This window comes from Lycorma delicatula, chromosome 9 (assembly GCF_047948215.1).
Source record: "Lycorma delicatula isolate Av1 chromosome 9, ASM4794821v1, whole genome shotgun sequence".
Lineage (NCBI taxonomy): Eukaryota > Metazoa > Arthropoda > Insecta > Hemiptera > Fulgoridae > Lycorma > Lycorma delicatula.
The window spans coordinates 78,941,822-78,969,337 of record NC_134463.1 but is presented as its reverse complement, the minus strand read 5'-3'; the positions used below and the strand labels follow the sequence as shown (position 1 = coordinate 78,969,337).

The 27,516-nt window shown below is 32.0% G+C and overlaps 1 protein-coding gene across 1 annotated transcript; it reads left to right on the top strand.

Annotated features, from left to right (window-relative positions):
• The first annotated feature begins 4,231 nt into the window (after nucleotides 1-4,231).
• LOC142330541 (uncharacterized) lies at nucleotides 4,232-19,929 on the top strand. The gene is made up of 3 exons (XM_075375881.1): nucleotides 4,232-4,450; nucleotides 12,093-12,314; nucleotides 19,710-19,929. Exons 1-3 carry the CDS (start codon nucleotides 4,322-4,324, stop codon nucleotides 19,764-19,766), a joined length of 408 nt encoding a protein of 135 aa, XP_075231996.1. The 5' UTR covers nucleotides 4,232-4,321; the 3' UTR covers nucleotides 19,767-19,929.
• Nucleotides 19,930-27,516: the final 7,587 nt, after the last annotated feature.

Genomic DNA, 27,516 nt, shown 5'->3' with positions numbered 1-27,516 from the left:
AACAGCGACAGCACTGCCGAGGGCATGGGTTACCATGCAGCTGTGAGGTGTAGCGCCGTTTTGACAAAGGCAGTTTTTGAATGAGCAAACATCACTGTCGGCGCAATGGCGACTGCATTGCCGAGGGCATGGGGATTCCCATGCAGCCGTGAGGTGCGGCGGCATCCCAGCGATTGTAGCAATTGAAGTAAATGTCACGCGGGACTCTGTTATGGAGCTGAGTGGGAGTAGGAGGTCTGTCCTTCCCTCCATTGTAGACCAGAACGGAGTCCGTAAATTAACGAAGTCAGGGGTACGAACTGAAGTTAAGTTCACTAAGGGAACTACGACTAAATTTTCGTTGTTGCGAACAATATTTTTGGTGGAATGTTGTTTTTCATTTTGCCTCGAAATCTTGAGACATTTACAAGAAAGTGACTGAGTAAAAGTAAAAATAGGCGTGGGGTTCGTGCTTCCGCGAACTCAGTTAGCTATTTCAGAGGGCAACGAAGTAGGACAATCAAGATGTCCGGTCGAGGCCTACAGCGAAGGCAAAAGCTGAGTTTAAAAATCACCGATGTAAATGTCTACCGAGGCATCCCAACGAGGCCTGGTTTATTACTGTGAGATGTAAAAAGTTAGAAGGCGAAAGACGACTCCCGTTAAAGCCGATCAGGGCTAGGAATGGGAGGGGGTGTGGCGACTGGAAGCGTCAGAAAGCGGGTGTCTTTTCCTACGGGGTTGGGATGGATAATTTACAATTATCATAAGATACAAATCAGCTCGTATTCTAATTAACTATTGTACTCTAAAAAGTCGCGGTTAAGTAATTACCAATTAAGCCGGGAGCTACACGGGTGGTAGAAGATAAATGATATGATGTGCCCCTCGATAACGATTATCAATAGATATTCTTTATCGAAGGGCGTCGCTAGCGTTCTCTCTGGCAAGTATTGAGAGAAGGTTCTGTGTAATTTATCTCTGCAAACATGACAGAGAGGCGGCGACGTTACGTCTATAATCTTTAAAATAGGATTTTTTCGACACCTTCAGGCCCTTCAAATTCATTTTATTAAATAAATAAGAGTGATTTTGGATGTGTAGCTTGTATTTAAGAATCCTGAATAAAAATGTAAACTTATGCGCAAAACAGTGTTTGATTAGCAGTCTTATTTTTTTATTGGAGCGCATAAAGTCCCACAGTAACTTGTGAATAACCTGTGACCTTGTAAATACTTGACCAGTCCGCCGAAAGAGATTGAATTATCTAAAAAATATAACTCTATCAAATTAAACTAAAGTTTTTATTGAATTACCAATTTTCACTTTTACATTTTCATTTGAATAGTTTGAATTTCATACATAATCGGAAGAGATGAGTTTTTCCACAACACTACCTCAGTAACTTTTTAACTTCAAGAAGATTCAAGCTCTATATTAGAAATGAACTCATGGAAAAAATGCTTTTTGCTCAGTTAATTTAGGTTGCTCGGCATCCTGTGCATTTTAAATGGAACTGAAGTCACCTGGCGTTAAAGAAAGGACAAATATTAGTCCAAGCGAGTACACACAAACTTACATGCAACCTGAAGTATGCAGCGGTGACAAAATCGGTCAGCTCGGAGTAGATGTTTGAATCTAATTTTTTCCCACATTTATAGATTGCATTTCTTAATGAAAGGATAAAATATATATAAGAATTCTAAATATATACTATAATACAGAAACTTTACATTTCCAAGCAGCCCAACCATTTCCAAATAAGAGTATAAATTACCCTGGAATCCCTTTCGGCAAACCGGTCAAGTATGGTCAAAGTCCCGTTGTTTACGGCTGAAAATAAATTGATTAACGTTGTGGATTATTTGGTCGATTCCATTTATTCTATTGGGATCCCATTTTAATACGAGACATATTTTTTTTATCCTACAACGAATTCTTTAGAATGAATTCATTAAAATGTGAAAAACACTATTAAGAATATTATTTAAAAATAAGTTATGATATATTTTCTTCATCACATATCTTTCGTTGAGATTTACTATATATATAGTTTGCAAAAACATTAGTTAAATAAATATGTTGATGCATAGAGTAGTATGTTAAAAAAAAAATGGCTTATATTGAAACAGAAAAGAAACTTCATGCATTAAGAAAATGATCGAATGAAAGATTAAGCATGACAGAATGTGATTTCATATTTTGCATAGAGTTGAAGATGGAATTATCCATAGATTTGTCGTTTGGAACCAAAACACAACACCAGTTAGTCAAAAATTACTAACAAAAATTTAACAAATTAATATAAGCTACTGATTCTGTAGTCGCCATCAGGATTCCCTTCATAAGCTGCCTAGGGTAAACTTCTGTGATGATTTTAACAGTTTGATTTTCACCACACTCACAAAGGGGGCGTCAGTGTTTTACCTATCTTCTACAAGTTCTCCGACAGTCAATAGGAGATTTGCTTGCATCGGTTCGTTGATTTTCTGAACGTGGATGTCATCAGCTAAATTCGAAGGCCTTCCTGGTCGAGGGTCATCTTCAATTGCTTAACGACCACTTTTAAATCCTGAAAACCATTCCTAACACCGTGTACGACCCAGAGCATCATCTCCGTCTTATTTCAAAAGTCCGTCGTTTGAAAAGTTGGAAAGGTTTCCGTAAACGTTTTCCCCAGTTTTACGCAAAATTTTACGTCATATCGCAAAAGCATACTCGTATTTTTTGAAGTTATTATCACAATGCATTTTACACAAAAAAAATTGGAAAAATTAAAACCAATTCTTTTTGCAAAAATTATTTTACATTTAAAAAAATTTCTTAACATGAAAATACAAAAATTATGTAACAAGTATAAAATAATTTTACTCTAGGGAATAGACAAAATGGAAATTTGTAGCGTATGAAAAATTCCATGCCTTTTATAAAAATTATTTTATTTATATTTTTTACGATATACTTACATAAAAAATTTCAGCAATCGAAAATAAAATCTCAAACAACTTTACCAAGTAGTTTTCTTTTTAATATCGAACAATAAAAGAGGACTTTTACCTAGTGATCTTTTTCGTTTAAATACTGAGAATTTATATTAAGTAACAACACATTTCAAGTAATTAAAATTAAACCAAACAAAACTGTACACATCAATCACAGACACGTTGAAATTTCAAATAAGATTTTTCTCTCATATTACTGGGGATGGTTTTATTGATTTATTTACTAAAATAATATTAAAAAAAAAAAATTTAAATAATACTTAATATTTAAATAATAGTATAAAATTAACCGACCACCGCGGCTGAGTAGGTGGCGTCCCGGTATTTTGTACGGAGGTCCCGGATTCAAATCCCGGTTAGGTATGACATCTTTTCATAAACTACCAGTCTCCACGAGCTAATGATCATAGCTGCTGATGCTTTCTCTTTCATAAAAAAAAAAATGTTAAAGATTAAATCAAAAAAGATTAATAAAAAATAATTGTTTGAAACATTTTTCGGAATTTAATTTGAGATTTCTTTTCGTATATTAACAAATAAAATCTTTTACACGGAGAAACACTTGATAGTTCAGTTTGTAATAAAACACCGCTAATGTTTTAGGTAAACAAATAATTTTACAAAGGATGGAAGAAAAACAAGGATGTATTAGTCATCAAGAAGGATGTATCCTTTTTTCGGACAAAACTGTTTTTCCTAAAATATCAACGTTTTAATAATGGCTTCTTTTTACGGCAATCGATAGGGAGGTAAGAACATCATCTTCCACAAACGTCTACTTAATTCTTCAACATTATGCATCGATATTTATTCGAAGAACAACGCTCGCAGCATTTATAAATCTAGTGTATCTATATCAAATGCTTAGTAGATCATCAAATCTATTAAGAAATTTTACATATTAATAATAATTTAACAAACGCAAGTAATTTACTTGAATTAATTTTAAGATAAACGCAGATAATTACTGCTGAAAAAATTCTTAGTCTATTTAACATATTCCTTTTTTCAGAATGTGAGAAACTAGAATCTTACCAATAAAATACTAACAAAAAAAAAAAAAGAAATGGTTTTATCAATAAATAGATACAATGATTTCCTTTTTTATCTCTCTTTTAATCAATTTTATGTGGACTTATATAGTTTATGTTATTTATATAAATATACATAATCATTAAGAATAGTAATATAACCTTATTAAGATAAGGAAATATTGACGATAATAAAGATTATTACTGATATAGGGGCAAAAATAAAATGAACGAAGTTTTTTATGGAAAAATAATGTTATAATATACACAATATTTTAACAACACATTAAATTTATTAAGTGATGAATTATGTTTATTAGTCCGATCTTGTTTAAAACATTTAAATGCTACAATATTATTATTATAATAATAACTTTTTTATTTTTTATACCTGGTGATGCTTTATTTAGACATGGAGGACATAATGGACACATACAGGTATGAATAGTGTAAAATATAAAATTAAAAAAAAATAATAATAAAAAATTCTTTCTTTTTAACAGTTTTCAAAGATAAAAGATTCTAAGTTTACCCAATTTTTTTTCGATTATTTTTTATTAATACACTTTTAACTTTTACATGCTTTTACACACACACACACACACACACACACACACACACACACACACACACATATATATATATATGTGTGTGTGTGTGTATGTATATACGAGTACTTTACTTTGTAGAAAACATTCCTTTAACTGTCACGTTTTTAAGTTTGACCAAATAAATGAATGGAAGATTCTTTTAAACAAAAAAATCTCTGTGTTATTTACAAAAGCGGTATAAAGAAACTTTTAATTTTTTTGTTATCGTCATTGTTTAATATTTGAATGTATAGAAAACTAATGGGTGATGTGAATAAAAAATCATAATTACTTTTCTCGACTGTTTTTTTTTTTAAGAAATTGCTTATGAATATGACAATAAAATATCAGAAATGGGTATACTGTTATCTTACCGGGTATTTACAAGTAATTGCTGATAACTACACACAAATACTGATCCTGCATAAGTAATTTCTTGAAGGAGTGTGAATAAAAGGGACAAAATACTTATTCTTATAAGAAATGACTTATTGATTTCTAAGGTACCTCCAGACCAAACTTATAGTCTATCAGTTGTATTTATGGATATTCGTCATAGAAAAAACTAGAAAAAGATGCGGTATATCAGTCCAAATCGTTGCAAAGCACTACTCCCGGACGAAGGAACCGAGAAAAGGGGAGGAGCATTATCATCAAAGTAGAAAATAGAAATATTTGTTCAACATCTTGCAAACCAAGGCTTTCAGACTGGAGTGGGAGAAGATCTTGGTGTTCACCGAACGATAGTAATCGATTATGTTTTGGACAAAATAAAGTCAAAAGTAAATGACTGATTTTATTTCTCGCAAAATGCACAGGAGGTTAATGAAGACAAATTTATATGGAATTCGAGGTTTAAAATGCCGTATGTGTTAGGTGCCGTAGATTGCATCCATATTGAAATTAAAAACCGAGCTCAGTTTGGTAACTGTTATATCAATCGCAAGGGTTATGCGAGTATCAGGTAACTTGTGATGCACATGAGAAGGTAACAAGTGTTGATACTTCATGGCCACAAAACACCCAAGATAGTCGTATTTGGAGACGCAATAAAACACTGCAGGTAATCACAAAAATTTAATGGGGCTGCTTGTCTTTTGGGAGATAGTATTTATGGTATTGCGCCATGGCTGCTTACACCATTTAGAAATCCTGATTGCAATGAAACAAAAAATCTGATGTGGACGTCCAATGACTTCCTTGTACGCATATTAAATTACGTTTACACATTGAAAAATACATAAAATTTTAGATAAATTAATAACTTCTGATATTTTTTTTTATTGTTATTGAATTATTATTCATTGTAATTTTTTTTTACAATCTCAGGAAATCAATATATTTAAATTAAAAAAAAGTTAAAAAAAAAATTGAAGTCGGATTTGAACCGATGTGCCTTCCCCGTGTAAGATCCAAATATTTCATTAATTAAAATTTTATTTGGCTCTAACTCTGAAACCAATGAAAATAAGTACCATTTATGATATATCGTTGAAAAGCCCTCGATGAGGGCTTACTGCAGTTAAGCAAAATAACACTTTTGATTCAGTCTATTTCAATCAAAAGGGGAGGTGCACAACTAGATATTACAACAGTCCTAAATCCAAAATTTGAATATCTTATGGCTAATCGTTTTTGTTTGGCTAATCGAGATATATGTATCTCGCATAACTAGACGTCACGTCGAAACTAATTAAATTGGATTCAGGGATGACAAGATGGATATTTCCCATGAAATCTGAAAACCAAAATTTTTAGCGATCACAATACTTCCTTTACTTCGTACAACAAAGTAAAAACGTTCACTAAACAAATGAGCAAAGAAAGAGAAATTATTGTGAGAGTTTTCGGGCAAATGAAGCATCAGTTCCCATTGTTGAAAAACCTGATTCGATTAAAATTAGAAATAGTTCCAAAGATTTTTCTTGCTTGCGCCATTTTACACAATTTTGGAAACTGAAGAATGATGTATACGAAATAGCAGATGAAGGAATTCATGCTGATGATGATAATGAAATTTTGGAAAACTATGAAATAGAGGAAGATAAAAAAAAAGAAGAGAACTGAAGTAATGGGTATACTTGGACTTAATTAATAACTGAAATAAAAATCATAATTTTTAATTCTTTTGTCCTGTGTATTTAAATTTATCCTTTTCATTTGATTAAAATAAATACTACTGTTACAAGAATGTACTAATGTAAAATGTCAGAATTTAGTTATGTCTAAATTAATTTAATAACGTTAAACAAATTATTGGTAATAAAAAATAATTAAAGAAATAAAAAGTAAATAAATAATTATTACATACGTATAGGCTTATACGAATGTATAGACTGGTAGAAGCTATATACGTAGGCTAAAGTGTATGTTTTGTACATATACACTTACATACGTACCTGTATTTACTTACACACGTACGTAACTACACGCACGTACATACCTACGTATTCATAGTACGTAAGACTACGTGTATACCTCATACATATGAGACCACTAAACGTGCATGGTTTTTTTTTGTTTTTTACTTATTAATTTATTTGTATTTTTTTTTTCATTACGATAGGATGGGATAAAAGAAAACGACCTTAGTTTAAAAAAACGTTTGTGTAAATTTCACAGAATGAAATAAGATACGTCGAATTGGTCATTAATTTGTTGATTGGAAGATGCATACAAATTGGTATCAGTTTCCTTGCCGTGTCCCACTTCTCATTACAATTTTTTGAACACCAGTAATTCTCTCTGGAATTTTATTTTTTATCTTTCCATTTTCATTTCTCATTTCATTTGAGTTCTGATGAGCTGTAACTGTTCATCGAGAACAATTCTCTGTAATTCCCTATTTGACAAGGGAGCCGTTTCATCAGTGTCACCTGTTTCTCGTTTCAAAGTCTGCTTGGGATTAAAATTATTAACATTAATTACAAAAAGTACTGGTGTTTTACATTGTTCTGGAGTGTGTTTATTTTTCCCATCTTCGACTTCAGTATTTTCTGCCCCTGGAACTTCTTTGAAGTTGGGATTTTCATATTCTTCTAGGAGGCTTATAAAATCCTTCTCCCAATTTAATAATTTTATCACCTTGTTTTTTTTTTTCTTGTCTGTTTTCTTTTTAATTTCATGCTTCATATGGTTAAGCATTTTCCTTATTTTTTCTAGTGACTTTTTCTTTGCCGTGCTCTGTTCAAATTCTTTCGAATGTTTAGCCGTGATTTTTCTTTAGCGTATAAATTTAAAGACCAAAGACTTATTTAAAACAACTGAATGATTTCTTAATACATTAATTAAATTGCCCTACTATCAATCACATTATTGGTGTCGTCCGAAACCGGTGAAAATTGTTTTTCTTCTTTACTTGACGACATGTTTAACAATCCAGTTGAAAAGTAGAGTAGATTAGCAAGGAATACGTGATATATTTGTTTTCCTGTTTAGCCTCCGGGAATCACCGTCTGGTATTAATTCAACGGATGATATGTATTGATTGTAAGTGATTTGTAGTCTTGTACAGTCTCAGGTCGACCATTTCTGAGATGTGTGGTTAATTGAAACTCAACCACCAAAAAACACCGGTATCCACGCTCTAATATTCATATCCGTATAAAAGTTTACCTTTACTAGGATTTGAACTTTAGAAATCTCGACCTCGAAATCGGCTGATTGCAAAGACGCGTTCACCACTAGACCAACCCGGTAGGTCAACACGTAATATACTGAAATGATTAGCTTTAACGAAAATGACATCATCATGAACGGACATGATTCATTAAACTTTTTCCATTTTTGTACGAATAATTTTAAATGTGCAGGCTTATGTTTGATATCTAGGCACCGTCAGCAATTTCTTAAGAAAAATAAATACTTTTACTTAAAGTGAACAACACGCAAACTCTTAAGACTTAAAAGTAATTACTTATAAGAAAAAGAAAATCTTTATTCACTAACGTTTAAGAGAATATTTCTCTGAATAAGTAATTACATTTCTTAACAAGTAATTACTGATCAGTATTCAATATAGTTTATTCACAACACCCAATAAATACTTTAATGTGAATTTAAAATTTAAACTATTTCTTGCAAAAAAGAAAAGAAAAAATATTACAAATTTTCCCAGCTTAGTTTATACTCGCCTTTTATGTTGTGTTTTCACAATTCTTTTTCTTAAAAAATATAATATAATATTAAATATTTTTGTTTAATTCGATTGCCGATCCCCATAGCGGGAGTAGTAGCGTCTTGGTGTTTTGGTCTATTATTTATGGATATCTAGTTCGAATCTTGGACAGAATGGCATTTTTCATTCGCAACAAAATTCCACTTCCATATTCCCCATGTACAAGAATTTCAATATACTTGTAATGAATTAATTCATAAAAAGAAAATAAATTTGCCTTTAAATTTCGAATTTTTGAAACTTATTAAAAATGTTAAAAAATTGAAATGTTAGAAAGTTATTGGTAGTTTTAATTTAATTTATTAAATTTTAATTAATACATATTTTAATAATAAAAATGAATGATATAATAAATAATCTGAATATATAGAAATATTTAATAAATATTTTTTAAATTTTATTTTATTAAATTTTTAATTTTGTACTACAAGTAAAATTTTAAAGAATTGAAAATGTGTTATTTTATTCTATTTAGTGCAGTTTTTTATTTCGATTTTCTCTTCTTTTCATAAGGAAAACGTATTTAAATTTAAAAATATCTTACAGTATCCTTTATTATACAGAGGGGTGCATAAAACTACTCACTGTTTGTAATTAAATAATATCTAAAGAAAAAGATTTACACTTACTAAGGCCGAGGCCCTAGCTCCCTTGAAGGTTAGATATTAAAAATATTCATTATTTCTTCGCTCCGAAGGAGACTGAAGTTGTGAATTAAGGATATTAATTAAGGAAAAAATAGATTAATCCTTTTACTTTTTTATTATATTTCTGTCAGCACGGCAAAGAAAAAGTTATGAATTTTTCGTCGTGAAAGGTGTGTGTACTTTAGTTACCATGGTTACTGTTATCTATCTTTTGTAAATCAGTTTCTTTTTCAGGTTTCTATAAAACCTAAATACTTTTTTCAATATTATTTATCATTATTATTTTCACAACTGTGAGGATGAAGCACAGTTTGCGGGTCCAGAGGGTAGAACACTTTAGGTAGATGCCCCCAAAGCAAGCTCTGCGAGTGTCCAGGGCGCCGGTCCTCCTGGAAAATTGGGACTGGCGAACGAAGCGAGCTCTGCGGCCATGGGGTAGACCCCTTAGCTCGGGCAGGCCCCGTGGAGCCCCTGAGTTGGCTACGTGATTCGCCTGGGCTGACAGCCCCGAAGGTCCAGATTCTGGCTGAGCGGGCCGGCTGGTATAACTACATATTATATACCTATATATTTCACTTCGGCTAGTACATACCTACATTTTCACTATCTTGTGGACACGATAACTACCGTAATTTTGCGCCAATCACTTTCAAATTGATATATCTAACATAACGACACAAAATCTCGGTCGAGCTCGTTAATGGGCAAACCTCTTCGAAACCTCATTTTTCCACCCCTAGGCCAATCGTTGGTTATATAAAAAAACTTTACTTATATAAGTTTTAGGCCCTTATTCAAAGAATAGTAAGAACTTTAACTGAAATCGATATTTTACTTAATAAGAAAGTTATAGCAATATTTTATTTCTATTTTTTTTTTTTTTTGTTTTTAGTACTATTTACAATTTGGTACTATTAAAACCCTTGCCGTAAGTGTTGGTCATATCAAAAATTGTTACAGACAAAACGTTTAGGTAATATTTAGAGGACTAACGGCCACCTGAAAGCGATTCGTTACTGTACCTATTAAGGGAGGTATGATTTTTTTTTTCTTCGAAATACCATTTTCTCCACCCCCTAGGCCAATGGTTGGTGATATCAAAAAACTTTACTTAGATAGGTTTTAAGCCCCTGTCCAAATAATGGTAGGAACTTTAAAGGAATTCGATATTTTACTTAAGAGAAAGTTACAGCGATATATATTTTTTTCAAAACAGCATCCTCATTTCCACCCCCGTGGTCCGATTTTGGGTGTTTGAAAGTGATTAGTGCAAAATTACGGCAGTTATCGTGTCTACAAGAAAGTGAAATATATATATATATATATATATATATATATATATAAATGTATATTATAAACTTTTGAGCTGACGGTGGTTTTGGGGTCTAGAGGATGTGAAACGCGAAGGTATGTCGAAATTTTCCGGAATTCGAATTATGGTACCCATTACAATAGATAGCTTTCTTAAGAAATCTACCTAAAAAAGCTGACTACACAGTACCGTATGACTTTTCCCGTCAGGCGGTTTTTTTCTGATGCATGGCTTACATACACAACTTAATTTAAAATATCTATCATATTATTTAAATATAATATTTTTCGTTTAATTCAATTCTAATTAAAACGCGCTTTAAATACTTTTTAACTCTTTAAATGTTATTGAATTATTTAATTTTACCGTTCACCTGTGACGTTGCAACATAGCAGGTGATTGAAGCAAGGCAGTCGACTTGCTTCAGTCGTCTGCTACGTAACGACTGTTTAACGACTCTAGTAAAGGTTTATATTTATACGGATATGAATACTGGATCGTGGGTACCGGTGTTCTTTGGTGGTTGGGTTTCAATTAGCCATACATTGCAGGAATGGTCGAACTAAGACTGTACAAGACTACACTTCATTTACACTCATACATATCAAGCTCATTCATCCTCTGAAGTAATACCTGAACGGTAATTCCCAGAGGCTAAACAGCAAAAGAAAGAAGAAGAAAAGAAGCAGCTGTACATCAGTGTTACACTAGCGCTCCTTTTGCTGAGATGGGGTATTAATGACAGAGTACACCCACTTACCCAATAGTTTATTTAGAGCATATTTTGTGGTGGGAGTACAATTTTGAAAAAAAAATTTGCAAATATTATTTTTTAATTGTTAACAAATGTGCCTAAGAAAAATAAGACCTTAATTTGGCAAAATCTAGAGATACTGAGGATGACCTTGCTCTACAGCCTCACTCCCTTCACCTTTTAAGTTGAAAATTTTATGGCATCAATATCCCATATACAGAGGTAATCTGATAAAGTTTGGTCAAAATCGGTCCAGTAGTTCTGGGAATATAAGGTGTGAAACACCAAACATACACAAGTACATACGAACATCCGAAAAATTTCCATCCGGTTTTTTGATTTTTTTGGATTCTTTAGGTGTCAAAACGTCAAGATCCGGTGAAATACGCATATACCCAAATTGAACCGATCACAATATTTTCCCTTCTAGAGCTTTATAGCTCTGCTTCAGCGCTAGACGGTAAAGATTGCAAAAAAATTGTAAATTCAGATTTTAAGACTTTTTTACAGATTTTTCACTTAATTTGTATTAAATTTTAGTAAAAAATATTTTATAATTTCTAATATTCTATTTTATTTATGTTATTTTTTTGTTTTTAGGCGAATGGAAACAACAGACCATTAAACAGAAACCAATATAATAATAGTACTATTCCGCAAAATGGTAGCATACCAAAAGACTTACAAGATAATCCAAAAGAATTATTTAAAATGTTTTCAAAATCTATGTTTAACATATTTAGGGATTGGTTTCATAAAACAGCTAAAAGTGGAAAAAAAGTATCTTCACGTTATATAAAAATGTTTTTTAAATGGATAAAGGTAGGTTTTATAAATATAAAATTATTTTAACAAAATACGATATGAAAAACTTTTTGGATAGTTTTGCGTAAGAAGACCGACTTTTCGTTATTTAATTTGATTTTCGTTTTGCCTTGCTCAAATACATCCAAATCATTATCACCGACAAAATAGGTAAAGGTACCTGAATAGGCCGAATAATACTGCTAACAGTAGATTTAATTTATTCTTTTGGTTGTTGCTTTTTTACTTTATTTGAACGGAAGGTTTTAGGTTTTATTCAGTTTCGCAAAGGCCTATTTAATTTTCGGTTGTGGTTTTTTTCTACGAACGTCAACGAATTATCTTCTAACTATAGCCCCGCTCAAATTTTTTTGACATTAAAATGAGTGTAACTCAAGAATGACTGAACCAATTTTCATATGCACAACTGCAGATAAAACTACTACAGATTATGTCAATTTCAATTAAATTTATTTAATAGTTTTGGAGATTTTTGAGCTACAAAATTTTATACATAGGTCTGTAAATAATTATATAAGAAAACTAATTATATAAGTGAATGGTATTTTCGTATTCCTCATACCTCAATTCGTTTTCACCCTTCTTCCCACCAAACGACTGGAAGTAATACCGAACCTTTCTTCGAAAAGTCTTAAAAAAGTATTTGTAAGATAAGTATCCAATCGTTCCAGTAAAGTGTCCGTCATTTTTTACTTATAATTAAAATGTTAATAATGTAATGAGTTACAAAACTTATATGAATCATATATTAGGTAATCAGAATGATGTATAATCACGTGAGTACATTCCTTTTCGTATATTATGTTTACTTAAATTACTAATTTTATAGAAAGAGCAAAAGAGACGTTTCTGATGACGTTCTGATTTAAATATATGTAAAACAAAAAAGTAATGAGTAAATATTTGAAGTTTCATATATGTGGTCATCAAAATACCTTTCCTAACTATAAAAGTATTAACAAGATAAAATTATATTAAAATTTTTCAGTTTGTTTCTTTTTTACTTCGTTATACAAAGTAAAGGAAGTATTGTGATCGCGAAAAATTTCACTATCTTTTGACCATTCCTGAATCCATTTTACTAGATTCGGTACGTATGTATCTCGCATAACTCAAAAACGATTAGCCGTAGGATGTTGAAATTTTGGATTTAGGACTGTTGTAACATCTCCCTTTTTGATTGCAATCGACTGCATCAAAAGTATCCAAAAAAACCCAAAATTCAATTTTTTTGGTTGATTTTGTACTTTTACTTAACTGCAGTAATAAGCCCTCATTGAGAGTTTTCAACGATATATCATAAGTGGTACTTATTTTCAATGGTTCTAGAGTTATCGCCAAATAAAACTTTAATGAAATATTTTGATCATAGGGGAAGGCACATCAGTTCGAATCAGATTTCATCTCCTTTTTTTAACTTTTATTTAAAATTTAAATATATTGATCTATTAATAATTATTAATCTCTGGTTGTAAAAAAATTTTTACGATGAATAATAATTTAATAATAAAAAAAATAAAAAATAAAAGAAGTTATTAATTAAGTAAAATATTATGTACTTTCCATTTTTAAAAAAAACTGTGTATATGTAATTTAATAGGCGTACAAGGAAGTCGTGTGAGATGTTCACATCAGATTTTTTGTATATCATGTTTACGTAAATTACTGATTTTATAGAAAGAGCAAAATAGACGTTTTTGATGAAATTTCTGATTTAAATATCTGTAAACAAAAAAGTGATGAATAAAAATTTTAAATATCATGAATATAATTATTAAAATACCTAAGTAAAGTGTCAACCAGAAAAAAATTATATTAAAATTGTTCAATTTGTTTCTTTTTTTTATAATAATAAATAAACATGCGTTTTGTATTAAAATAATTTGCTTCACTGAAATAGTGGGGGCATTTTCATCCATTAAAAACATACACTGGATTATAATATTCCAAATACTGAAAGTTTAATTTTACAAGTAGAGATATTGAATTTAATATGAAATTCTAGAATATTGTATTAAAGCAGTGATATAAACAGAAATTACATTACAAAGGTTATCGGTTAGCTATCGAAGTATGCGACTTCTATACTAGAATGTACTAGAACACAATGGAATAAAGACTACAGTTTAATAACAATTTTTTGAACTTTTGATTATAAAATGTAGTTTTGAAACAGTTTTCTACTTTTAGGGAATCTACCGGGTGATTCAAAAAGGACTTCACAACTTTAAAAGCATACTAAAATATATTTCGATAACTTACTGATTCGGTTGAGGTCTCATTTCATAGCAAAACATATCAAGTTTTGATTGATTAGTACTGAATTCGGACACCAGCGCTGTCACCAGAGTTGTTAAAGATGGATATATATACTGGTACGGAACGTGCCCGCTGTATCTTTTGGTTTCACGATTTGTAGTCAGCAATTGAACTTCAAGATAACTTTCGCAGAGAGTACGGACCCTCCTAGTAGACACACAATTTACTTTCGGCACCAAAACTTCGTTGAGATAGATTGTTCTGTTAAACATAAAATATCACCAGGACGCCCACGCGTCCCTAGTGCAAGATTCGGAGCAAGCTTTAGCACGTAGTCCTAAGAAATCAATTCGACGTGCGTCATGTGAGACTGGCATTCCACAAACTACTGTTTGGCAAGTATTATGTAAACGATTGCACTTAAAGTCATACAAACTAATCGTGGTTCATCACATTACAAATGACAACAAAGTTGCTCGACTGCAGTTTTGTGTGACAATGATGAATAGAATTGCAGACAACGGTACATTTTTAGACAAAGTAATTTTTAGTGATGAGTCAACGTTTCATATCAATGACTAGGCGAAACCCTTAATTATCGAGTAGCGAAAACAATCATGAAACTTTGCAGCACATTCGTGATAGCCCTAAAGTCAATGTGTTTTGTCCCTTAACCAAACAAAGACTGTACGGTCCGTTCTTCTACTAAGAAGTAACCGTAAATGGTATCGTTTGGCATGGACATGCTTCAAAATTTTCTAATTCCTCAGTTAGCGAGATTTCTTGATTCTCGGGTCGGTGGATTGGTCGTGAAAGTCGAGTTGTATGACCACCGCGCTCCCCAGATTTGAATCCGCTAGAGTTTTTCTTATTGGGTTTCATTAAAGATCGGGTTTAGGTACCACCTTTCCCTCCTGATCTTGTTGAGCTATGACTTCGAATTAAGGCCGCAGGTGCAGAGGTAACGTCCGACATGCTGGTTACGGTCTGGAATGAAATCGACTTCAGGCGGGATGTAAGTCGCATTACAAATGGAACCCATATCAAACTCAAGTGAATATTTGGTGACAAACTTGATTTGCTTTTCCATGAAATCAGACCTCAACCGATTCTGTAAATTATCTCAATAAATTTTTATATGCTTTAAAATTTGTAAAAACCTTTTTGAATCACTCGTTATTTAAAAGTTTTAAATAATTTTAATGAGATTAAAAAAAATTGATTTCTTCTAATCTTGTAATCAATATAAAGGGAAGCCGATAACATATATATATATATATATATATATAGTTTAATATGAATAGTAAATAGGTCAACTAATCAGGGTTGTAAAGTTAAAAAAAGCGTCTTTTTAACAATCTCATATAGGTCTATCTATTGTGAATGAATGTTACTAGCAGTTGCAACTAGATTATACCCATGTATTGGATGATTGAGTGAATGATTTGGAAAATGAACTGATCCAATACAGCTACAAATAAGTTTCTCAAATGTAGTTAAAAAGGTAACGATCCACGTTCTTTCTCTCTATATACTCTTTCTCTCTCTCCCTCTACCACTCTCTCTCTCTATATATATATATATAGAGAGAGAGAGAGAGAGAGAGTGATTCAGGAAGAAAGGTAAATAAATAATTTGGGAACTGATTCTAGAGCTTGAAATACGGAAGAAAATTCATATAAACGTTATGTCCGAGAACGCTTTATTACTGAGTTACGGCTAGAGAAGAATTTTGCGCGAATTTCAGTTCCCCGATGAAATGAGTACGTACTGAAGTCTTTAAGATGTTACATGAGGGGTAAATTTTATAGCTTCTTATCTTTTTTGACCTGAAAAATCGAATAACACAACTTCCAGGACTATATTTACATGATAACCAATGTAAAACAGAAAACTTCGGTGACAAAAAATAATTTTTACTTTTGAAATACAATAACTTTGTTAAATGACTAATAAATTCTATTGTCAAAACTTGTAGAGAATTTAATTCTTAGAAAATTGATGTAATAAAGTTTGTGAAAAACAAAAAAAAAACTTATTATTAAAAACAAAACAAAAGAAAACTTAACAGAAAGGTGTTATTAAATTTTTTTAAAAGTAGATGTTTTACGTGCGATAAGTTTAAACATTTTAAAAATTAAAATTATTTTAATTTACTTTAAAAAAAGTACTTGCTTGGTTTATAATGTATTAATTTACAATAAATGTTAGAAAATTCCACCATTGATATCGATCCACTTTCTTATCATTGTAATTTATATTATCTGTAGTACTGTATCTGAAATTGCAGTGAAAATTTTATGAAGATTGGTTATGTCGTGCTTGAGTTAAATTTAAGGTCTTGAGCAAAATTTAAGATCGAAAAAATAAGAGGAAGGCAAGTTAGAAGCGTGGTTCGTTATGGTGTTGCAAGTATAACCATTGACCTTTCTTTTTATTAATATTTTAAGTATTTACAAATAAATTTTAGCCCAAGATTGTTAATTTACTATAACAAAACTTTAAAAATTTTATTCTAAAATAATGAAAAGTCGGTCTTCTTGCGCAGAACTTGGCAAGAATTTTTTTTTATTCATAAACTTTATTACATCAGTTTTCCCCCAAAAAAATTCTCTAAAAATTTGTATAATAAAATTTATGCATTTATTATTCATTTAACAAAGTTATTTTGCTTCAAATTCTAAAAAAATAACTGTTTTTCATCACCGAAGTTTTCTGTTTTACTTGGAATATCACGAAAATTACGGAAGAAATAACTCTGCAAAAGTCATCGGATACAGTTTCAGGTAAAAAAAAAACAACAAAAAACCATCAAGTTTATCGTTTATATAATGCCTTTGAAATTTCAGTATGACCTCATTTAACCAGGGGAACACAAATCCGGGTAAAACTTTTCGCTAACCGTGACTCGCTAACAAAAGCGTCTTTTGAGCATATGTTTGTACGAATGGTTTTTCTTATTTCAAGCATTAGAATCAATTCTAAATTACTTACTTTTCCTTCTGAATCACTCTGTATAAACATATTATTTTGTTTTGATATTTGATTGGTAGCTACATTATAATTTTCTATTCTTTTGATTGAAAACATAAAATTTTATGAAAGTATTAAATAATCGGAATAACATTTGTTTATTTTAGCTTTTATTGTTTCACTGTCTGTGTATACATGATTCTATTTAGTTAGCCAATAAACTGAAATGTAATGATAACATTGTTCGAGTTATTCTTTGAAATTAAATTGGATAACATATTATTGTCGGTTTGTTTTAGTTGCTGTTTAATTGTAAGGATAGTATTACTGTTTAATCAGTCAAATGTCTTTCCGTGAAGTAAACTGCTGCATAAATTCGGTTGGCGGCTTTGACTAAGTCTATTAATGGAGTAGAGATTATAAAATATAAACCTGGGTATAATTTTACATTAAACAAAAAAAGAAAAAAACTTTAGGGAAATCTATTTAATTTAAATATAATTATTACTCTATTGTAAATCTATTGATTTATTTTATGTTTTTATGCATTATTATTATTATTTTTATTATTATAATAATGAAGTCGATCTTTTAAAACGTGACAAAATTTTGATAAAAAAGCATCCCTTCTACCACTTCCCTGATTTTAATAAACGCAAATAATAGTATCATTTTTTAATGTATTTTGTTAATTTTTAATGTAGGATTATTAGTGATACGTTTTTCCATTTATGGTAAGTCTATTTCGAAAGAATTACTGGTTAAAGTGTTCTTTTAGACTTTTTTTTACCAAGACCTTGAAATTATATTATTAGAACAAATTAAAAAAAAAAAAAAAAAAATGCTAAAATAAAACTATGCCTTTGTACAAAATAATATTTTCAGAAATATTTAAACGGCTTTACCATATAATTTTTAAAAATATTCGACTGACTACATTATTTTCTCGAATAATATACATAAAATGATTGACGAAGAACATATTTTACTGGTGAAAATAAAGAAAACGTTTATATAAACGAAAGTCGGAAAGCCTTCATTTGTGAGTGTCAGCGACATGTTTTATTTGAATTTTTTATGTCAAAAACATAAGAAACCATCAATCTCTTATTTAACGCCTAAAACATTTTGGTATTGCCTTATTTATCCGGAGGAACTGAAATCCAGGCGAAATTTTTTACTAGCCGTAATTCAGTAACAAAGCTTTTTTCGGATATATGTTTGTATGAACTTTTTCCCATATTTCAAGTGGGATTTTTGTGCCTTCGGTAAAATTAGGGCAGATTTTAATTTTTGAGACCCAAATTAAGAGGTAAATTTAATGGTTTTATATGAAATGTAACCTGAAAAATTGAAAAAAATAGGTCCCAGAATGTATTTTTAAAAGTTTTTGAGAAATTTGGGGTAAAAACAAAAGATTGGGGTCGATAAATATACTATTTATTTTATGTTTGGAGTAAAATAAAATTATTAAATGGGTAAAAAACTTAAAAAAGTTTTAAATATAACTTATAGAAAATTTGATTCTTATTAAAATGGTGGACGAATAAAGTTCACAGAAACTAAAAGTAAACGTAAAAATTTTTTAATTTTTCTAAAAACAAAATATACTAGTATTAAAATGTAACAGATACAGATTTTATATGTAAATTTAACTAGATATTAAACGAAACATATGTACCAAATTATGTAATGTTTTGTTTTTAAAATCTTCGAAATTATTAGGTTCTTCATACCATATAATTAAAAATCAAATTCTCTATAATTTTTATTATAACTTTACGTGTTTATTACTCATTTAATAAAATTATTTTACTCCAAAAAAGTAGCGTTTTTTGACTCTAATCGTTTGTTTTTTTAGCCTAGATTTTCAAAAAAAAAAAGTTTAGGATCTATTTTTTTCAGAATTTCAATTTTTCAGGTCAGATTTCATATAAAACCACAAAATTTAAACCTTAATTTGGATTCCAAGAATTACAGTCTGGCTTAATTTTATCGAAGGTGCAGAAATCAGGACAAAACTTTCACCAGCCGACACTCACCAACGAACAGAACTAGTAAAAGAACATGTCTTTCAATTTTGTTACATTCTTCGTGAATTAGTGTATATAATAAATTCATATTTTATATTAATCTATCTTTATTTTATTTTTATTTCAGAGAAGAATAAAACCATGTAATGGATCAACAAATTCATATACAGTAAAGAATAAATAGAATTGTAATTAAAAAGAAACAAAATTGAAAATCTGTGATAACAGTTGTAATAATAAAATAAATAAAAATTGTTGTGAAACAAGGAAAGAAGGAAAAATAATATTAATGTAAAATTAAAGTTATATATATATATATATAATTTTATATATTGACAATTTGGCAACAGTGTAATATTTCAAAATAAATATTAAATTATTCTGAATTAATGTTTTACATTATTTTATTCCAAAATACAGAATTATAGGGGTTTTCACGAGGGATTTGTAAAATTTCGGGATAAATTTTATTGGTTAAAGTTAAGAAAATAATCCACATAAATGTAGGTGAGGAAACGCATTGTATTGTCACATTAAGAAGTATTTCTTTCTCCCTATATTAACCTTATAATTTTAGATTAGATCAACTGAAACGTAAGCCAATTAAATGATAGGGTAAAATTAGTAATTTTATGTGTTTTTTGACCTAAAAATTTTCACAAGAACAAGTTTTTTTGAGTTTTCCCAGAAGTTAATCTTTTCAACTCAGCTGAAAAAATTAACTTTTAAGATTTAACTTAAATTTACTTTATTAAATTTTCAATAAACGAAAATACTTTGTAACGAAATATTTTTTCCAGTTGAAATTACTCATATCAATTTTTTCCGAATAAAATTCTCTATATACTTCGTTACAAAGTATTTTCGTTTATTGAAGAAAATTCTTATTTTATTTAAAACTAGAAGGGTGCGCCCCGTGGCCGCTTCGCGGTTATTAGATTCAATTAGATCTTCCCGCTAGATCAATTAGGTTTGAAGTTATTGCAGTTTTCGTGTTTTTCTTACGATGTTACAATATAGCGAGAACCAATTTTCGCTCATATCTCGACTCAGAGTTGAAGAAATATTTTGGGTAAATTAAGTCTAATTTGATTCTTCGAGTGTTTTAAGCCAGTGCCCGTTCTAATAGATCAATTTGATCTCCAGTATTGTAATTTTCGTGTTTTCAATATTTTTCTTAACATTTTATAATATATGGAAGATAAGAGAACAAAACATGGAAGAATTGATGTTTCGATTTTAAATCAATCTTAAAAATGTTTGATATGAAAAACATAAAGCCACCATTTATTTTCCATAATTTACATCTCACGAATTTCATTTCAGTATAGACTTATTGAAGTAACGTTGGAGCAGAAATCATGTTCAAATATTTCATTAGATTTAACTGGAAAAAATGTTGTTTTCAAATTTATATCTAAATAGATTACTTTCCTATATTTCCACTAGTAAAAGACATCTTGAAATTATTTTTACATAAGAAATTTTTTACATATGAGGGCCATTCGGAAATTTTTTGTGCTGTTAAAGAAAATACAAGATTTTTAAAATCCTTTTACCGTAGTCAATTTGCAATTCAATAGCAATTTAAATTCAGAATAATTTAATTTGCCCAACTTTGCAAAACAAGCGATTGTCTCACCTTTAACCTCATAATTTGAAGTGAATTTTCATCTAATGAGCCTTTCTTCAGCTTTAAGATGAAGTAATCATTGGGAGAAAAATCTGCCGGATATTAATTAGCATAGGATGTGTCCTATCTAAATTTCCATCTCAGGGTTTTGCTGTAAAACTCTATGGAGTTTTACAGCAAACACCTGAGATGTGTGAGCAGGTAGATTATTGTGACAAAAGAGGACTTTCTTCTTTGTCATCTGTAGATGTTTAGCCTGATTTTCACAATTGGTGCAGTAGTGAAGCATAATATTCCCCGATTATTTTCCTGTCTTTTTCCGGTTAATCTAAGAGCAACACACTATGAGAATCCCCAGAAAAACCCTAAGGAATGACTTTTTCTATTCATTGAACCGTTTTCACTTTTTTGACGCACTTTCACTTGTTTATGACCACCTTCTCCCAACACTATTTAGAAAACTGTTTTTTCTTTAGCGTGCAACTGTGAATCCATTTTTATCTTCTGTTATAAAACTTTGAAAAATCGCAGCGGAATTGGGTTTAAATAAACATTCACGAAAAGTGTTCACTTGAATGTTAATAAACGCGACACCACTCGAGCGGAAAGCTTTTTCCCATTCAAAACATCGTGTAAAATATAATAAACAGGTCTTATTAAAATTAAATAACATCTTGCCTGAATATGAGCTGAGGAGGTTTACCCCTGCTGAGCTAAGTAACGCTATCGGACAACTCGGTAATAAAAAGAGCCCCGGCACTGATAGAATCCCTGCTGCAATACTCAAAGGCCTTGTAAAACAGCTTCCCTGGGAGATGACTGATATAGCTAATTATGGCTTGGAGAATGATTCATTCCCGCGATGTTGGAGGGAGGCCAGGGTGGTCTTCCTCCCTAAAGGCGGTGATGATCAAGGTCTGTCTTGATTTAGACCGCTGAGTCTCTTAAATAACTTGGGCAAAGCGGTAGAAAAGATGCTCGCCAACAGAATTGTATGCAAAATTGAAGAAGGCGTGGGTATAAGCGTCAATCAATTCGGGTTCTGGAAGGGACGCTCCACCGTGTTGGCAGCGAAGAAAGTAACTACTTGGATAGCAGATGTCAGAAGAGGTACTTGGAGAACAAGAGAGATTCCGTTACTTGTCTCCCTAGACGTTAAGAATGCTTTTGGCTCCATCCATTTGATGGATGGAGCCATCAAATGGAGCCATATTCACAGTGCATTATTGGCTAAGAACGAAAGCCCATATCTTAGGAGACAGGCGAGGAGGTACCTCTCTGACAGATCGTGCAGAATTGCAACGCAAAGTGGAGATTTGGAAGTCAACATACACGGTGGAGTTCCCCAGGGCTCCGTTTTGGGCCCGTTATTACGGGTTTTAACTTTTGACGCAATCCTGAATTTGGATTATCCTGCAGGAGTCGAGGTCATTGCCTATGCAGTTGACCTGGTGATCCTTGCGAGTGATAGACATGCACTGGAAGTACAAAATAAGGCCAATTTGGCATTACAGATGATAGTAAATTGGCTATGTAATAAAAGTTTAGTGCTGAACATTGATAAATGCAAATTTATCACTTTCACTGGAAGAAGGATCATTGATCGGCTGGATATCAGGATCAATGGTGAACCAATAGCAGAAACTGATAAGCTGAAGTACCTAGGCGTTACCTTTCAGAGGAACGGTTCCTTTACCGAACATATAAACGAAGCTTGTAACAGGGCTGACAGAATGATAAAATCTTTAAATATCATTATGACGAACCAAAGAGCGCCTAAGGCGTCAAAGAGAAGGGTCATAGCGTCTTCGGTAATATCGTCCATGCTTTATGCGGTGCCGGTTTGGTGGATTTCAGTGCAAGTAAAGAAAAACATGGCACGTATGATCAGGACCCATAGGAGACTGTTGCTTGGAGTGATTTCTGCATATAGGACGGTCTCCTATGAGGCTTTGTGTGTGCTCGCTGGAGTCCCACCGATTGATTTATTGGCACTTTTAAGAGTCGAAAGAGACCAGGGAGTTGGAATTCACAATCAAGGCAGCGGCTAATGGCAAGGTGGCAGGACAGGTGGAATGAGAATGGCCCTGGAGGTAGAACAAAGAGACTCATCCCCGATATTAAAAGCTGGGCATCGACGGAATGTATGTATTGCGATCGCGAAGATGAGGTTGAGCACACATTTACTGACTGCCATAAATGGAGAGAAGAATTAATAGACATCGATCTATCATCTGATGGTAACGGCAGATTAATTAATCACATGTTGCAGAGTGAAGGTGCCTGGAAGAGGGTTGATTCAGCTTTTAAGAAAATATTAACGCAGAAAAATGAGGACGAGAGGAGATTGGGGTTCTGATCTTAGTATAGGGAAGGGTGGATAGCCCCAGTGTTGAGGACTCGCATGCTGAGGTGTGCCAGTTTCGATGAGCCACTGGGGACTCCAAGGGTTTTCTTGATAGGAAAGATCAAAGAAAAGACCCAATCGTCACGTCAAGACAATCATGGTATAGCGTGGCGATATATATAGATGGGCATATCAATAGACTCAAAAGAACTGACCGGTGGGCCGACCTGCCATGCCGGACATACAGCCGGTAGGTGGGAAGGCCCATTTGAGTACAACAGGCACTCCCCTGGGTGGCGCAATACCAACCAGTCGGACCGGCCCAGGGAAGGAGAGTCAAAAAAAAAAAAAAAGGTCTTATTAAAATGTTTGCAATATCAGCAAACTCATGTACTTTCGGTCGGCGATTATTTATTCGCGTTGAGAATTTTTTTGACGATCTCGTCAAAGAAATTGTTTGATTTACCATACATACTTACTTTTTTTGAGGTAAGGGTTACGATTTAACTTAATTTCTGTACTTAAAAATCTTTGCTTTATAATATTTAAATAATTACCAAGACTCCTCTCAGGCTTACGTAGGAGTGTAACTTGAACCTTACACGTTGATTTCGACAAGCATTTTTAAAAAATGAAATTTGGAAATGTGATTTTCATATAATAACTTATATGAAGTATTAATACATAATACACTCTTTGACTTCTCAAAACCTTTCAGTGAGAGATGAGTAATCAAAATTGTGCCTTCAAGCGAAAAAACTTGAAGTAGATATTACGCTGGTTGTTAACGGGCAGATTTCCAGCCGGTCGAAGCTAATCAAGTTTCTTGTATTACTGGATACTGGTAACTCGGTATGAATTTATTCGGTTTTATGAGATCAAGGTAGAATGAGTACCAATTAAATATTATATTCCCAATGGGATGTTGAAATTTGGAATAGCTAGATATAAATTCTTGGGTAGATTAAAATGGCTTATGTCAAAGAAGTCAGATAGTAATTTATTACGTACGTTTTGCAATACTGCACATTAAACATTAAAATTGTTATTTTCAAAACGAGATTCTAACATAAGATTAACACTGTATGCAGATTGACAAAACGAATTGCAAATGCCTGATATTGCAAGATTAATGACAAATCTTGTGTTCTAGTTATAGACAATTTTATTATGGTACGATCCCCTTTAAATGTCAATAAGCGTACATGTATATATTCTCATTCGGTATTTATGTTTATAATAATAATAAATGATAATAGTTTAATGTTTACCTTTAGATAAACGTAATAAAAGAGCGCGAGAAGATAAGATTAATTTTACAGTTACGTGTACAAGTAATAAAGATGTGAAGCTTCCAATCCAATTACGTCGAACATTTCCTCTATCGTTATATTCCGGCCTGAAGGACCAAATTTCATGTACGAATGTTGCCTCTCGATGTACTTAGAGGCTAACTCATCGTACCATAGGAGGTGACGGATCATCAATAAATAATAGACAACTATATACATAATTAGATAATATTTTATTTAGATCATTGTTTTACCGTTAACAATAAAATTTAAACACATTATAAAACAATTAGATTGAACGGTCATTAAGTTTTAATGTTGATTTAAAGGATGTAATTTTAAACTAACTAGACATGTTTTTTCTGTAAACGAAACAGTTAAGAAGAAGCAATTTATAAGAACCGTAATATAATTTAAGTAAAAACAAATCAGTTTAATAATAAAATTAAAGGGAATGAAGAATTGAAATATTTAACATAGCTTTGATGGTCTCAGGAATATCAAATTTCGATATGAATATCGACTTCTTCAGAAAAGTCAAATGACTGGGCAAATACACCATTTGACTGTTGGTGTCTGTAAAAGTGCAGAATTTTTTTAAAATACGAACTGCATCTCAACAATGGAAATATTATAAGATTAAGTTTTTCTAACATGGCACTGTCGGTAAAATACAATTATGTACGAGTATATATCAACAAACGTATATATCAAACGTACATAACAAAAAGCGTATATTATTTGTTTCCCTCAAGCGCTTTCGGCTATTCTGCTATCCTTAAGAGGGATTATAATTTATAATTGAAATATAAAAAAGTATAAAACTCACATATTTAAATTATATACTGTCGCCAAATGGATTCGACGGCACGTGGCAATTAATAACCTTATGGTAACCCTGAGAAGGGCTATTGTCGTCAAATACCTTCGACGGCTCGTAATTCATAACCTTGTCGTGGCCCTGAAAAGGGCCGTTTTTTGCGTTAGCTCTGAGAAGAGCTGTTGGGTCCGGAAGCTGGTCTCCGGCAAAGTCGGGGAATTGCGGCTCGTCTACTGAAGTCAGACCGGGCTTCCCCTCAGTGGCAGTGGTAGCCCCCAAAGCCCCGCAGTGTCGGGTCGACGTCGGTTGTCCTTCGCCAGCGCGGCCGAGGCGGTTCTCCCCGAGCGATTCCACGCTGAGACGCCTCCTGCTTTTGAGTCCGCCGGCCAGAGCGATTGAAGCCCGGCGAGCTGGAGCGGGAAGGTAGCGTCCGCGTTCAGCAACTCCCTCGGCGGGCCGGGCAGGCCTGCTGCTCCGGCGGGAGGTCCCACGTCGGGGCAGTCAGGGAACTTGTTCTATCTTCTTCTTCTCCAGGTGGTGGTCGACGATGAATTGAAAATTCACGCTCGTGCACACTCTTTTATTGGAGCATGAGGGTGGTGGGACCGCAGCGCCACTATGGTGGGAGAACTGCGTGGTCATCTGCGCGGCGGGAGTGATGCTTATATCAGCGCATACGTATACTGTGCGCCATCTCAAATCTGAGTTGCTATCGTGTTCGTCCACCGATATTAAATTAGGCATATATGTAATAACAATAAATAACAATTGATCGTCATTTTGTAAAAGATAAAGTCTTAAGTCAAAGTAACTACGTCCGTATTGTAAATACTATCAGACTTGTAAGTAACAGTTGTGATACTATTACAATACGGACGTAGTTACTTTGACTTAAGAATTTAACTTTTACAAAATGACAATCAATTGTTATGTATATAATTTAAATATGTGAATTTCATACTTTTATATATTTCAGTCACAAATTATAACCCCTCCTGAAGATGGCGAAATAGTCAAAAGCGCTTGAGGGAAACAAATAACACATTGGTAAGCAGTTTATATTACATATACAGTTATAAGATTTGTTTAAATGGCCTAAATTAATATATAGATATCTTACAGAGTTCTGAAAAATAAAACTTGTAAAAATAAATTTTATTTAATTTATCAAAATTGGGTAAGCAGTTCTTAAGCGAATACAAACTTAATGAAAATTATACTATTAAAAAAGACATGTGTTGAATACCTTGACATATCATTTAAAACAATGATTTTAGAATGTTAAGCAACTTTCTTCAGAAAGTTATTTATGTTTAACTTAATTTAATGTAATTTTCTAATCTAGCTGCGACCTGCAAGAACTCAATTTCCAGCGGAGTAAAGTAGCACTTCGTAGATTTTTTATATTCTGAATTAAATACTTCCATCAGGGTAAGCCGTACGTATAATTGATGACATACATTCTATTTTTCATTCGGTATTAATATGTTCGTAACGCCTAGGTCGGTGAAGTCACAGATAAGAAGAAGAATTTCTAGGTGGGTACTGGAATGCATAATCGTAGACAACGTGAATCTACGCAAGAACGTTCTCAAAGACCTTTAGATCAACATTTTACTGAGCTCGGCTTAAAATCGACCTCCGAGACCTCGGAGAATTATGTTAGGACTCAAATCAGCTTTTCATTAAAATAATCTGAAAATGACTATTTGAATTCGATTGATATTAAATAAACAGAACACTGAAAAAACAAAACATATATTTACATTCGTCTAATTTCAATTGATTAAAGAAAATACAGTATTTATTTTTTGACTTCTGAAGGGAATAATTAGAGAAATA